At 43.0% G+C, this 16307-nt stretch overlaps 1 protein-coding gene across 5 annotated transcripts in view; it reads right to left on the bottom strand.

Annotated features, from left to right (window-relative positions):
* The window catches only part of rabgap1 (RAB GTPase activating protein 1), a 153642-nt gene that overhangs the window by 89353 nt on the left and 47982 nt on the right, over positions 1-16307 (bottom strand). For all 5 annotated transcript variants that reach the window (XM_031802598.1, XM_020458036.2, XM_031802597.1 and 2 more), the window contains one exon: positions 4531-4681. In XM_031802598.1, coding sequence (XP_031658458.1) covers positions 4531-4681 — 151 coding nt within the window. The remainder of the gene's footprint in view (positions 1-4530; positions 4682-16307) is intronic.

The following is a 16307-nucleotide window of genomic DNA, read 5'->3' as shown; positions in this document are numbered from 1 at the left end:
CCTATTTAGAGTGTTGTATGATGTTTACTACGATGTTTATATGAAATAATGTAGCGTAAATAACTCCTTCCGTTCCTTCTTAGGCTCCCTGACTGTCTCCGGACCTATTTAGAGTGTTGTATGATGTTTACTACGATGTTTACTACGATGTTTATATTAAATAATGTAGCGTAAATAACTCCTTCCGTTCCTTCTTAGGCTCCCTGACTGTCTCCGGACCTATTTAGAGTGTTGTATGATGTTTACTACGATGTTTATATGAAATAATGTAGCGTAAATAACTCCTTCCGTTCCTTCTAAGGCTCTCTGACTGTCTCCGGACCTATTTAGAGTGTTTTACAATGTTTACTACGATGTTTATATGAAATAATGTAGCGTAAATAACTCCTTCCGTTCCTTCTAAGGCTCTCTGACTGTCTCCGGACCTATTTAGAGTGTTGTATGATGTTTACTACGATGTTTATATGAAATAATGTAGCGTAAATAACTCCTTCCGTTCCTTCTTAGGCTCTCTGACTGTCTCCGGACCTATTTAGAGTGTTTTACAATGTTTACTACGATGTTTACTACGATGTTTATATTAAATAATGTAGCGTAAATAATTCCTTCCGTTCCTTCTTAGGCTCTCTGACTGTCTCCGGACCTATTTAGAGTGTTGTATGATGTTTACTACGATGTTTACTACGATGTTTATATTAAATAATGTAGCGTAAATAACTCCTTCCGTTCCTTCTTAGGCTCCCTGACTGGCTCCGGACCTATTTAGAGTGTTGTATGATGTTTACTACGATGTTTACTACGATGTTTATATTAAATAATGTAGCGTAAATAATTCCTTCCGTTCCTTCTTAGGCTCCCTGACTGTCTCCGGACCTATTTAGAGTGTTGTATGATGTTTACTACGATGTTTATATGAAATAATGTAGCGTAAATAATTCCTTCCGTTCCTTCTTAGGCTCTCTGACTGTCTCCGGACCTATTTAGAGTGTTTTACAATGTTTACTACGATGTTTACTAAGATGTTTACTACGATGTTTACTAAGATGTTTACTACAATGTTTACTACGATGTTTACTACGATGTTTACTACGATGTTTACTACGATGTTTACTACGATGTTTACTACGATGTTTACTACGATGTTTACTACGATGTTTACATGCCGTTTAATATGTAGCCGATTTGAAATGATGAGAGCTTCTTCCCTTTTCATGTTTATGAAATACTTTTCATTCAAATCATATGGTTTGGTGTCAATACTTCAAAACCAAATGGTAGGTCCAGGTAGTCACACAATAGATGGGCGTTGGTTAAATTGGGATATTAATGAATGGAGCAAATTTGGAGCGTCATTTAATTTTTTTATGTGAGTGCAGAGCAGTTTTTAGTGGAGTGGTTGAAAAGGACACCGGGGCATTCCTATCGCTCAACTCCGCTCACACACTGGATCCTAATAAACTAAACGACTACTAAACTACTACAGTATGAGTGAAGCGTTTGCAGCGCAGCTAAGCCCCATCAAGCGCCAAAGGGCAACCCCCTAATGAGGGGCTGACCAGCAGTCACATAACATAGAAATCACATTAAGAAGAAATAGGACATTGAAGAATTAGGGGGGGACATAATTACGTTAAACAGCTTGTTAAGTATCAGAGACCATCACAGTGGGAGATATGTAAGTGAGCCTTCTTCTTCCACTTAAGAGACTTTATCGTCTTAGATCATCTAAGATAGGTTTCTTTTCGATTCCTTCCTTTGCCCATATGTGTAATGTGAGGACACAAAATGGTCAACCATTTCTATGGACAAGGCAGTCTTCAGGCAATCATTCAATCAATCCATTATCAGCCAAACTGATGTTTCAAGCCCTTGTTTTACATCAGCACTCACAAAATGACTTTACAGTAAGTGGGCCAAAAAACCCATGTTGCGATAAAATGCCTGAATTGATACGATAACAATAAACAGAACAAGACGTTTATGACAATGTGTATCAGTGTTTTTTCTTCTATCCTTTAAACTAGAGAACGACCAAGCCGACTCGATTGGCTTTGCCTTGCTGCATCCAATCACAGCAGTAGGATCAAGTTACAACCCGGCCATTTCCTGACAGATGAACTAGCCAATAGAGTTGTTTCGATTTTGTGTCCTTGCAACAGAGTGGTTTAGAGTTTTTTTTTAAAATTTAAATTAATTATCCCGATCACGAAAAATGCCCAAAAAATACTAGTTTGATAAGCATCCATGATAACAAATCGTGATGTTACATTGGAGCCATTTGCATTGAATAGATAGTTATTTTACATTCTCAAACTAACAGCAGTGCCTACATGATGTCCTTCCATACAGGCATGACATGCTGGAGTGATGCTTCTATGCAAACGTTGTTGATCAGTAGGCTAATAATTCCCAAATGGATTTGTTTGTCATCTGTAGCACCATAGACTCCACAAGCTCAATAACCCAATGCATGCACACACTCCTATTGAATATGCATTCACCTGTATTGTGAATAGGCCTAGGCTTACATCTTGATTTACCCAGTTTAATCAATAGAGATTTACCATTCAAATACAATTATTACCATTATGTTATATATTTAGATAGTTTTTTTAACCAAAGTCAAATGAATTGTTTGATAAAAAATATTGCATTATCTCTGGGAAATGTATCAAAATGTTCCAATTTCATGATTTTGAATATATGCCTAAAATATCGGCCTTCGGCCTCCTTGACCCCCCCCCAAAAAATCGGTATTGGCTCTTTAAAAAAAATCCATATTGGTCGTTCTACTTTAAACTACTACGTCTAGCTTGATGGTTGAAGACATCAATTGTCCCATTAACAATAACCCATACTGGCAAACTTATTTAATTTTAAACTTCAGGTTTCTCGAGTATAGGCTACTTATCATAATGAACGACATAAGCAATATGGCTGCGGTAAGTACAGTCGGTTTATCGTCCCAGCTCTTTTAACCTCCCAGTGGAAAATCACAAAGGTGACAGGAATGACAATCCTACGGTATCAAGCATCAGCAGTTATACCACATTACCATTGTACACAAGCTATATTCCACCAGTAGTCCATTGAATATGATGAACAGTCACCTATCGAGCTCGTGAGAATGACCCTGTTGAACTTGTGAGAATGACCCTGTCGAGCTCGTGAGAATGACCCTGTCGAGCTCGTGAGAATGACCCTGTCGAGCTCGTGAGAATGACCCTGTCGAGCTCGTGAGAATGACCCTGTCGAGCTCGTGAGAATGACCCTGTCGAGCTCGTGAGAATGACCCTGTTGAACTGGTGAGAATGACTCTGTTGAACTGGTGATGGAGTCACATGACTTAAATGATTTAGAGCTGGCCGTCCAACATTCTTTGTTTCTTGTAAAACAAAATCTGTTTTTCGTTTCCACAAAATGACATTCAGATGTCTAAATTGAATCCCTTTTAGGAAAAAACTGTTCTACTTTCAATTCTGTCGTATCAAACACATGATGGAAAATCTAGAGACCTCTTCAATAAATAAAACATAAAAAGAGAAAATCAAAGTAATCTGGCAATACAATTTGGATCAAAACGTTTTTGGGCGGGGGGGTCAACAGGGCTGTGGCCTTGGTTGTACAGGCCTGAAATATTAGGGACATGGTCAAACCAGGCTGAGCTGGGCATCCCTGTTTGATGTGACTTGATAGAAAAGCAGCTATCACTTCTCCGGCCTCCTGCCGCTCTTCTCACACCACCTCAAACAACGGTAACACAGACTATGATGCTCATAAGCACACCCTTGTGCGTACACCCACACGCATGGGCGCAAACTCTCTCTCTCTGACAATACATAAACATAGTCTCTCAAACAAAACCCTTTTTGTTTATGCACTCTCCTCCCGAGAAGATTCCAGTGTCACCACCCAGCACTTCTTAGACAGGCCTATCAAGGCCTCCGATCTACAGACCCATGCTGTGGGAACATTTTCAATAACACTCTGGACACTTCTGTGCCCAAGTTCCAATGATGATGTAAAACATGTTGAAATGTAAATACACAGGTTCATGGCGAAGGTTTACCACGCGTCATCCACATGAGTCAGTTACATAATGGGCTACAAATCCCATTGCCACTGACACTGAGTGTTTTGAGATCGACGAAGTTGCATGGCAGTCGGAAATGCTCAGAATCACTGATCTACAAATCACCAGGTTTGAAACTAAAATAACTTATCGTGATCAAGATGAGTGATTCTGTGCCTCACCTTGCTCAAACTGAACAACTCAAACAATCAGTAAGCTATGCCATTAACCTCAGGTTAGGTAAGAGGTCAGGGGTCACAATGTGAATGGGGTCAGGTAGAAGGGGGGGGTCCACTCCTGTAAAAACCTGTCCATTTGGAAATAGAGCGATAAGATGACCTTCCTTCCTGCCTTTGGGACAACGACTCCCATTGTTAGGATGGAGACAAGACCATCTCGTCATTATATACACAGTATCTCTGGGTCAGGTTAGGTACGTGCTCAGGGGTCAGGCCTACCTTGGTGATGAGGGTGCGGTACTCCTCTACCTGGTGGTCATTGTTATGGCAACCGGCCAGGAGCTGCCATACCTCTCCCCTGAGGGCCTCTGGTACGCCACTACGTACCAACGCCGGGAGCTGCTTGGGACGCACCGACAAGTTCAGGTGCCTGGGGACAGAGGGAGGGAGAGAGACAGGTTATCATAACGATCAGAATAATGTAACAGGTGTAGGGTGAAGTTGCCCCTAGACACTAATCTTGGGTCAGTTTTGCCTTTTCCCCACTAATGCCGCATTTCCAACAAAGATTTGGGGTTTTCTTACACAACAGGCTCAGACTTTTCTGTTTCCCTCTACGCGGGCCGGCACCTGCGCCTCACTGGGCCATGGCCCACCGCGGACCTGATAGAATTTGAAGTCAAGGCAAGGGCCTTGGTACGTTTTAGCTGGCATTTACTGTAACCAGGGCTAACTGTGAACGACTTGTGGCGAGCAGACTTGTAAAGAGTCCTTCTCAAAAAGCAACAGTCTTGAGCGGCGCAGAGATTGTTGATTCTGCTCGCCACAACACTTCAGTGTTAATGAAACATTAATACTGAAGCTTACATTGACATAAAACACTGGCGGCCCACTACTGTGGGGATAAAGGCATCAGCATGCTTTAGTTGAGTCCTAGCCGAAACCGAACGAGTATGTTCGCATAATCCCGTAAAAGACCTTCTCTTGAAAAAAAAAAAGTTTTAATGGCAATAGTACTGTTTGTCCATTTGGAGACGCCATAGCCAATACTCACTTCCTCAAAATAGTCAGAATTAATCTAATATAACTCAAGAAATCTGTATAATAAAAATACAAATTGTAAAAAGCTTTTGCAGAGGAAATCTGTGGCAAAATGTTACATCTAACTAAGACGTTTGGTGCAGTATTTCTCAATTAATAAATGTGCATGAAAGCAAGTCCTCTCAATGAATGATAAAGAGTCTACGACAACAAAGACGTAGACTTCGGCTTGCCTCGAGAAAATGTTTTGTTTCCCCAAACAGCCAAAACGTCACAAAATGTTGCCACAATATATATTCACAAATTCTTCCAAACTGTTTTGGCTGGGAAGCATGCGTATACCTTAAAGGCGTCAGCATGCTTTAGTTCGTTCGGCTAGGCCGGCTATTCCCAAACTGTAGGTACACGCAATGTGATTCACATTTTCAAACAGTCCATTTAGATTTTCCAACAGGGCTATATACATGTTTTTTTCTCGCATGAATAGCCTCGTTTCATCGGCCAAAATAAAATTAAACCATCTAGTGTTCAGCGAAATAACAACACAATGTCAAATACAGGAAGCCTAGTCAAATAATTAATATCCAATCACATTAACCATTACTGTCTCGCAGGAATTCAACTAACGTTCGCTCAAAAACCAGGACAACAGGAGAGGATATATTTTAAGTACTGAACAGCTTTGTGACATCAAATGGACTTTGGTGGTCAAGATGTGGTGGTATCTGTACTGATGGTGTAAAAGCCATGACAAGGAGGCATAGTGGAGTGGTAACGCGCATGCAAGCAGTTGCTCCCAACGCCACTTGGGTAACACTGCAGTATCCACTGAGAGGCTCTTGCTGCCAAAGGAATGCCTGACAGCTTGAAAGACGTTTTGGACACTACAGTGAAAATGGTTAACTTTGTTAAAGCAAGGCCTCTGAACACTCATGTATTTTCTGCATTATGCAATGATATTGGCAGCGACCATGTAACGCTTTTACAACATACAGAAGTGCGCTGGTTATCAAAGGGCAAAGTAGTGGCACATTTTTTTGAACTGAGAGTCAAGTTTTCTTTACGGACCATAATTTTCACTTGTCTGACCGCTTGCACCAGGACGGGTTTCTCACACGACTGGCCTATCTGGGTGATGTTTTTTCTCACCTGAATGATCTGAATCTAGGATTACAGGGACTCTCCGCAACTATATTCAATGTGTGGGACAAAATTGAGGCTATGATTAAGAAGTTGGAGCTCTTCTCTGTCTGCATTAACAAGGACAACACAGGCCTCCCGGGTGGCGCAGTGGTTAAGGGCGCTGTACTGCAGCGCCAGCTGTGCCACCAGAGACTGGGTTCACGCCCAGGCTCTGTCGTAACCGGCCGTGACCGGTCCGTGGGGCGATGCACAATTGGCCCAGCGTCGTCCGGGTTAGGGAGGGTTTGGCCGGTAGTGAAATCCTTGTCTCATCGCGCACCAGTGACTCCTGTGGCGGGCCGGGCGTAGTGCGCGCTAACCAAGGTTGCCAGGTGCACGTTGTTTCCTCCGACACATTGGTGCGGCTGGCTTCCGGGTTGGATGGCGCTGTGTTAAGAAGCAGTGCGGCTTGGTTGGGTTGTGTATCGGAGGACACAAGACTTTCAACCTTCGTCTCTCCAGAGCCCGTACGGGAGTTGTAGCGATGAGACAAGATAGTAGCTACTAAACAATTGGGGAGAAAAAGGGGTAAAAAAAAAAACACAAAAAACAAGGACATTGTATGATTTTTTTGTGTGCAAATGAACTGAAGCTTACTGACAATGTCAAATGTGATATAGCGAAGCACCTGAGTGAGTTGGGTGTGCAATTACGCAGGTACTTTCCTGAAACGGACGACACAAACAACTGGATTCGTTATCCCTTTCATGCCCTGCCTCCGGTCCACTTACCGATGTCTGAACAAGAGCCTCATTGAAATTGCAACAAGCGGTTCTGTGAAAATGTAATTTAATCAGAAGCCACTGTCAGATTTCGGGATTGGGCTGCGCTCAGAGTATCCTGCCTTGGCAAATCACGCTGTTAATACACTGATGCCCTTTGCAACCACGTACCCATGTGAGAGTGGATTCTCGGCCCTCACTAGCATGACAACTAAATACAGGCACAGACTGTGTGTGGAAAATGATTTAAGACTGAGACTCTCCAATACAACCCAACATTGCGTATAGTACGTATAGTGTGTGCGTGCGTGGCAAGCTTACAATGATGGCAAAAAACAACATTTGAGAGTGCGTTGACCCTGGTGCTAGAGGGGGTACAGCTGACCCTGGTGCTAGAGGGGGTACAGCTGACCCTGGTGCTAGAGGGGGTACAGCTGACCCTGGTGCTAGAGGGGGTACAGCTGACCCTGGTGCTAGAGGGGGTACAGCTGACCCTGGTGCTAGAGGGGGTACAGCTGACCCTGGTGCTAGAGGGGGTACAGCTGACCCTGGTGCTAGAGGGGGTACAGCTGGAATGTCGGAAGGAGTATCCGACTATAAAACGGGAACCACTGGGCTAGCTGAAACAGAACAAGGGCGCTGACCCTGGTGCTAGAGGGGGTACTCAGCAGGAATGTCGGAAGGAGTATGCGACTATAAAACGGGAACCACTGGGCTAGCTGAAACAGAACAAGGGCGCTGACCCTGGTGCTAGAGGGGGTACTCAGCAGGAATGTCGGAAGGAGTATGCGACTATAAAACGGGAACCACTGGGCTAGCTGAAACAGAACAAGGGCGCTGACCCTGGTGCTAGAGGGGGTACAGCTGGAATGTCGGAAGGAGTATGCGACTATAAAACGGGAACCACTGGGCTAGCTGAAACAGAACAAGGGCGCTGACCCTGGTGCTAGAGGGGGTTTGCAGCTGGAATGTCGGAAGGAGTATGCGACTATAAAACGGGAACCACTGGGCTAGCTGAAACAGAACAAGGGCGCTGACCCTGGTGCTAGAGGGGGTACAGCTGACCCTGGTGCTAGAGGGGGTACAGCTGACCCTGGTGCTAGAGGGGGTATGCAGCTGGAATGTCGGAAGGAGTATGCGACTATAAAACGGGAACCACTGGGCTAGCTGAAACAGAACAAGGGCGCTGACCCTGGTGCTAGAGGGGGTACAGCTGACCCTGGTGCTAGAGGGGGTATGCAGCTGGAATGTCGGAAGGAGTATGCGACTATAAAACGGGAACCACTGGGCTAGCTGAAACAGAACAAGGGTTCTGACCCTGGTGTTAGAGGGGGTACAGCTGGAATGTCGGAAGGAGTATGCGACTATAAAACGGGAACCACTGGGCTAGCTGAAACAGAACAAGGGCGCTGACCCTGGTGCTAGAGGGGGTACAGCTGGAATGTCGGAAGGAGTATGCGACTATAAAACGGGAACCACTGGGCTAGCTGAAACAGAACAAGGGCGCTCTCACGCTCCCTTAAAAGACCTTCGCTTGAAAAACGAGAAAAAAAGCTGCAGTAGTACAAATTGTATATTTTGGGACGCCATAGCCAGTATACACTCAGTAAAAATAGTCAGAATGAATATAAGATTACTCAAGAAATCGGTGCAGTATTTCTTTTTTTTAATGAAAACTAGTCGTCTCTCGTCGAACGGCAACAAAGACTTTCTTTTGAAGAATCCCTACTGTTGACCAATCACCGACGAAGGAGTGTAGACCAGCTACCGAAGTCCAAAACAAACAAAAACGTCACAAAATGTCAGCATAATATACAGTACCAGTCAAAGGTTTGGACACACCTACTCATTCAAGGGTTTACTTTTACCCTTTGGCCTTGATGACAGCTTTGCACACTCTTGGCATTATGGGGTATTGTGTGTACATGGGCAAATGTTGTATTTATTTAACCAATTTGGAATTCAGGCTGTAACACAACAAAATGTGGAATAAGGGAAGGGGTATTAATACTTTCTGGAGGCCCTGTATACACAGACCCACAAGTTATCCGTGTCTGTTACGTACGTATCCAGCTGAAATGATCAGGAGGTAGGGGGTTCATGAGGGTGTAGTTGTCGTATCTAATGGGCAGAGGAGAGAGAGATGTGTGTCCTGAGGAGCCAGATAGAGAAGGGGGGGGCGAGAGAGAGAAAGGTGAGGCTCTCTTTGACCAGGACAGACCGAGAGACAGAGTCTACCCCTGGCTCTTGCCAGAGGCCTCGGCAGCTGGCAGAGGAGAGAGAGATGTGTGTCCTGAGGAGCCAGATAGAGAAGAGAGGGCGAGAGAGAGAAAGGTGAGGCTCTCTTTGATCAGGACAGACCGAGAGACAGAGTCTACCCCTGGCTCTTGCCAGAGGCCTCGGCAGCTGGCAGAGGAGAGAGAGATGTGTGTCCTGAGGAGCCAGATAGAGAAGGGGGGGGGGGGGGGGGGGGCGAGAGAGAGAAAGGTGAGGCTCTCTTTGATCAGGACAGACCGAGAGACAGAGTCTACCCCTGGCTCTTGCCAGAGGCCTCGGCAGCTGGCGGGAATTACAGTCACAATGCCAGGCAATATAGTAATCAGGTTCCACACCACACACTCCTAAGAAGGCTAAAGAACATTCCAGATTAAATCACCCCCCACTCTCATTCAGTTGTTTCGTCTTATTGTTTATTTGTCCCGAGGTACTTAGTTGGTTATGCATTGCAACGTGGCATTTCTTTTCTTCTCAGATAAAACACTTGAAACAAGACAGGGTGTACTTTGAGTGTGATGTAAGTGAAACCAGCTTCTGGTCCTCAGGGGGTTGGCCATACAAAAAAAAAAAAAAGTCTCCCACTGACTTCCAGAGCCCTGCATCGAGTCGCACAACACACCACAGTGACATTTGCATTACATAATTGACCACCCTTTGCCAGTTAAAATGAAAGCAGATTTCTTAAAATTAGTCGTTTTATTTCAGTCAGCAGAGCCATTCTGAAGAAACACTTTAAAGGACACTTACACAATTTGGGTTGTTATTACAAAGTATTTAGTAATGTTCTACACAGTTTTAGCGTAGTTTTATGATTTCATTCATATAAACTGTTTAGTGATGAGCCAAAGTGGATAAAAAAGTGGCTTCTCTGCAAGGTTTTAAGTAGGATCCCTGAGATGGCTAATATAGGAAATGGACAGTCATTTTCAGTGCTCTACAGTTGAAGTCTGAAGTTTACATACACCTTAGCGAAATACATTTAAACTCAGGTTTTCACAATTCCTGACATTTAATCTAAGTAAAAATTCCCTGTCTTAGGTCAATTAGGATCACCACTTTATTTTAAGAATGTGAAATGTCAGAATAATAGTAGAGAGAAGGATTTAGTTCAGCTTTTATTTCTTTCATCACATTCCCAGTGGGTCAGAAGTTTACATACACTTAATTAGTATTTGGTAACATTGCCTTTCAATTGTTTATCTTGGGTCAAACGTTTTGGGTAGCCTTCAACAAGCTTCCCACAATAAGTTGGGTGAATTTTGGCCCATTCCTCCTGACAGAGCTGGTGTAACTGAGTCAGGTTTGTAGGCCTCCTTACTCGCACACGCTTTTTCAGTTCTGCCCACAAATTTTCTATAGGATTGAGGTCAGGGCTTTGTGATGGCCACTCCAATACCTTGAATTTGTTGTCCTTAAGCGATTTCGCCATAACTTTGGAAGTATGCTTGGGGTCATCGTCCATTTGGAAGACCCATTTGCAACCAAGCTTTAACTTCCAGACTGATGTCTTGAATTGTTGCTTCAATATATCCACATAATTTTCCTCCCTCATGAAGCCATCTATTTTGTGAAGTGCACCAGTCCCTCCTGTAGCAAAGTACCCCAACATCATTTTCTGGACTTTTCCGAGCTGTTTAAAGGCACAGTCAACTTAGTGTATGTACACTTTTGACCCACTGGAATTGTGATACAATTGTCTGTAAACAATTGTTGGAAAAATTACTTGTGTCATGCAAAGTAGATGTCCTAACCGACCTGCCAAAACTGTAGTTTGTTAACAAGAAATTTGTGGAGTGGTTGAAAAAACAGTTTTAATGACTCCAACCCAAGTGTAAGTAAACTTTCGACTAAACCCATCCCTAGTTTTCAGATCATATTGGAACTGCATGCCATATGTTGCTCTGGTTGTTTTTGTCTAATAACATCTCTAAATATTTTAAATAGGCACACAAAAAACCTATAGATTGATTCTATTCGGCCAAAACCACTCCCACCATCACCGACCGAAGTTGCAGCTCCAGCAGCCATTGTGCCTTTTCAGGCATCTTGCCATCTTGATGTAATGTATCATAATGCCACTTCATATAATGTGACATGTGGAGGTCTACATTACTCATCTCATATGTATATACTGTACTCTATACCATCTACTGCATCTTGCCTATGCCATTCGGCCATCACTCATTTCTATATTTGATGTACATATATTCATATTCATTCCTTTACACTTGTAAGGTAGTTGTGAAATTGTTAGGTTATATTACTTGTTAGATATAACTGCATGGTCGGAACTAGAAGCACAAGCATTTCGCTACACTTACACATGGTTAGCAGATGTTAGTGCATGTGACAAATAAATTTGATTTGATCAAGTAGCACCTTTTTAACGGCTTTTTAAGGATGGACCGAAGTGAACCCTGGAACCCCAAAGAACATCTGGTGCTGTTCAAAAACAACAGCTGTTGTGATGCGGCTGAAAACCACTAGCTAGATAACTTAGTCTAGTTGTACTGTTAAAAGGAACAATGCATAGACCTAGAAAATGCATGGCCCTGTTCCTAGAGATCTAGCTACTGGGTGTGCAGGTTTCTGTTCCAGCCCAGCCCTGACATTTGGTTTATTATTTGTATTAGACACTATTCATTTAACTGTTCAATCATCTCTTGTTTTAAAGTTAGATTCATGTCTAAACCCACTAACCATTCATATAGGTGTTCTTTATATTAGATGAAATAAAGTGTTGATTCTTTGAGTTATGTACAATCGTGGCCAAAATTTTGAGAATGACACAAATATTATTTTTCAAAGTCTGCTGCCTCAGTTTGCATGATGGCAATTTGCATATACTCCAGAATGTTATGAAGAGTGATCAGACGAATTGCAATTACTTGCAAAGTCCCTCTTTGCCATGCAAATGAACTGAATCACCCAAAAAAACATTTCATCTGCATTCCAGCCCTGCCACAAAAGGACCAGCTGGCATCAAGTCAGTGATTCTCTCATTAACACAGGTGTGAGTGTTGACGAGGACAAGGCTGGAGATCACTCTGTCATGCTGATGGAGGTCGAATAACAGACTGGAAGCTTCAAAAGGGGCGTGATGCTTGGAATCATTGTTCTTCCTCTGTCAACCATGGTTACCTGCAAGGAAACACGTGCCGTCATCATTGCTTTGCACAAAAAGGACTTCACAGGCAAGGATATTGCTGCCAGTAAGATTGCACCTAAATCAACCATTTATCGGATCATCAAGAACTTCAAGGAGAGCGGTTCAAATGTTGTGAAGAAGGCTTCAGGGCGCCCAAGAAAGTCCAGCAAGCGCCAGGACCGTCTCCTAAAATTGATTCAGATGCAGGATCGGGGCAACACCAGTACAGAGCTTGCTCAGGGATGGCAGCAGGCAGGTGTGAGTGCATCTGCACGCACAGTGAGGCAAAGACTTTTGGAGGATGGCCTGGTGTCAAGAAGGGCAGCAGAGAAGCTACTTATCTCCAGGAAAAACATCAGGGACAGACTGATATTCTGCAAAAGGTACAGGGATTGGACTTCTGAGGACCGGGGTAAAGTAATTTTCTCTGATGAATCCCCTTTCTGATTGTTTGGGGCATCCGGAAAAAAGATTGTCCGGAGAAGACAAGGTGAGCGTTACCATCAGTCCTGTGTCATGCCAACAGTAAAGCATCCGGAGACCATTCATGTGTGGGGTTGCTTCTCAGCCAAGGGAGTGGGCTCACTCACAATTTTACCTAAGAACACAGCATGAATAAAGAATGGTACCAACACATCCTCCGAGAGCAACTTCTCCCAACCATCCAGGAACAGTTTGGTGACAAACAATGCCTTTTCCAGCATGATGGTGCACCTTGCTATAAGGCAAAAGTGATAACTAAGTGGCTCGGGGAACAAAACATTGATATTTTGGGTCCATGGCAGGAAACTCCCCAGACCATAATCCCATTGAGAACTTGTGGTCAATCCTCAAGAGGGGGGTGGACAAAAAAAATAAACAATTCTGACAAACTCCAAGCATTGATTATGCAAGAATGGGCTGCCATCAGTCAGGATGTGGCCCAGAAGTTAATTGACGGCATGCCAGGGCGGATTGCAGAGGTCTTGAAAAAGAAGGGTCAACACTGCAAACATTGACTCTTTGCATCAACTTCATGTAATTGTCAATAAACGCCTTTGACACGTATGAAACATCTGACAAAAAATCTAAAGACACTGAAGCAGCAAACTTTGTGGAAATTAATATTTCTGTCATTCTCAAAACTTTTGGCAAGGACTGTATAGTGTATGGAATGGGCTGCCATCAGTCAGGACTGTATAGTGTATGGAATGGGCTGCCATCAGTCAGGACTGTATAGTGTATGGAATGGGCTGCCATCAGTCAGGACTGTATAGTGTATGGAATGGGCTGCCATCAGTCAGGACTGTATAGTGTATGGAATGGGCTGCCATCAGTCAGGACTGTACAGTGTATGGAATGGGCTGCCATCAGTCAGGACTGTATAGTGTATGGAATGGGCTGCCATCAGTCAGGACTGTATAGTGTATGGAATGGGCTGCCATCAGTCAGGACTGTACAGTGTATGGAATGGGCTGCCATCAGTCAGGATGTGGTGTATTCTTTGGTCATTCCCTATTTGTTTTATTTAGTTGTCACTCATTCTCATTTAGTTTGGTTTAGTTAGTTTTTTGTTTAGTTTTACTGCACAGATTTGCAGCTGATGTCCTCGATCATGGGTGTGGGTGTATCAATCCCTGTATGGCTGACCTAGGATGCAACCCCTGTCAACAACAGCACTTCCTACCCACAAAACAGCGTCTATTACCCAACCAAAACCATGTTCTTAGTGGGGCTAGGATAACATAACTTTAGGTCTCGGGGGGTAATCTTACCACACGATAGCTACTAAGGCCTTTTCTCACTTTGTCATTCCTTGATTACTCACATCCTATCTCCTCACCTGTATTATATTGCAACTGTATTGGAGGAGAGGTCCCTCCCCTGTTACCTTCTTCTCCAATGGGAAATGATCCTATTAGAAATAGGAAAAGCACTCACACATCAGAGATACTGTAATACTGGCAAGATCCGTGTGTTGTTTTTTATTAAATTTTTCATTAGACAATTAATGAGGCTAACCATGTTGAAGGATTCCAGAATTTACTTCTACAGCTACTGTATATGCTGTCATGAAATGGATTAGAGCAAGTTGCAATTGGTTTGCGGCATGTTATAAAATTAATAAGCAGTTCACCATTATCACCACAAAGTGGCAGCACTAGCATTTGCATGATAATCTACATGTAACAAACCACTAGCTAGGTCTCGTAACGTCGAAGATACATGCCTAGCACAAGCTAGTGGTTCATTAAAACAACAGTAAAATCAAATCGCAAAATCTAATTTGATTGGTTGCATACACATAGTTAGCAGATGTTATTGCGGGGTGTAGCAAAATGCTTGTATTCCTAGTATGTGTCTTGATTGAAACTAAGAGGCCAATACACCTAGATAAAATATAGTTGTGTTTTGAAGGAAGCAGACGAAGAGCTAGGAGAGACAGATTGGTGAGGGGGGAGAGAGAGCACAAAAGCTAACTTTTGATGTAAAGCTACATTTAGTTTCGTTCTATTGTTGGCTGTCATGAGATAAAATAATCTATCTAGCTGGCTAACAAGGTAAGGTTATTTGGTTATTTGCTGTGCCAGCCAAAGATACAGGCTGAGAGACTAGGATTGCGTAATGACTTGTATGTCAATTTCATAATAAATGTTGTGTTCTTCTAACAGTTGCTAAGACGAAACTCAGCTGTTATTGTTGCAAATTATATTATTTTAGATGTAGCAGTCAGGCTAGCTAGCATTCTAACTAGATACAGCAACAATGTTATGGTTAGCATAGCTAGTTAGCATCTACATTTAAAAAATTTTTTATTGTATTTGCAGTTGATTGGTGACAATGCCATGAACATATATTCAGCATGACAGTCAAGCATTCTAATATATTTACAACCCAAAAGTAATGTGGAATTCACTCATAACTTATGATATGAAAATATATTTAGACTAAGCTTTGTCTTGGGCTTGATAGCCAGCTAGCTAAGATAACTGTAGGCTAACTAGGCGGAGCATTGCATCATGGGAAACAAAATGTACTCTGGGAATCATAGTATGCTGTAGACGAGGGCAATACAGCATCTTTAAAATGGAATTGTGCAGCATGATTAACAAAACTATAAAACATCAGAATGTGTATAAAATCTTACATTATTGCATATATACTAACAGCATAATAATTGGTTATAAAGTGGCGGAATTGTCCTTTAACGGTAAAGCATTAAAGGATTTGTGAGGCAAAAAAACAACAACCTTGTATGTGCTGTATTAGACATAGGAGAAAGCTAAATGTGCTCCCTCCCTCTGGTCTGAAGTCTGGGTTGAAGGGAACAGAGCGAATGGGGAACTACAGATGGGGAAATAACCTTAATAAGCTGGTTATCTGGATGTGCTCCCTCCCTCTGGTCTGAAGTCTGGGTTGAAGGGAACAGAGCGAATGGGGAACTACAGATGGGAAATAACCTTAATAAGCTGGTTATCTGGATGTGCTCCCTCCCTCTTCCCTCCCTCCGGTCTGAAGTCTGGGTTGAAGGGAACAGAGCGAATGCGGAACTACAGATGGGAAATAACCTTAATAAGCTGGTTATCTGGATGTGACAACACACACATACACCTCTTTCTTTTCCTTGCCACTTCCAGAGATTAAAATATCGACATCATTTCCCACCACCCATGAATGCGTTTTCAAATTAGGAGTGTGTGTGGATT

This window comes from Oncorhynchus kisutch, linkage group LG23 (assembly GCF_002021735.2).
Source record: "Oncorhynchus kisutch isolate 150728-3 linkage group LG23, Okis_V2, whole genome shotgun sequence".
NCBI lineage: Eukaryota > Metazoa > Chordata > Actinopteri > Salmoniformes > Salmonidae > Oncorhynchus > Oncorhynchus kisutch.
Note: the sequence above shows the minus strand (reverse complement) of the source record. Positions and strands in the feature narration are given on the sequence as shown.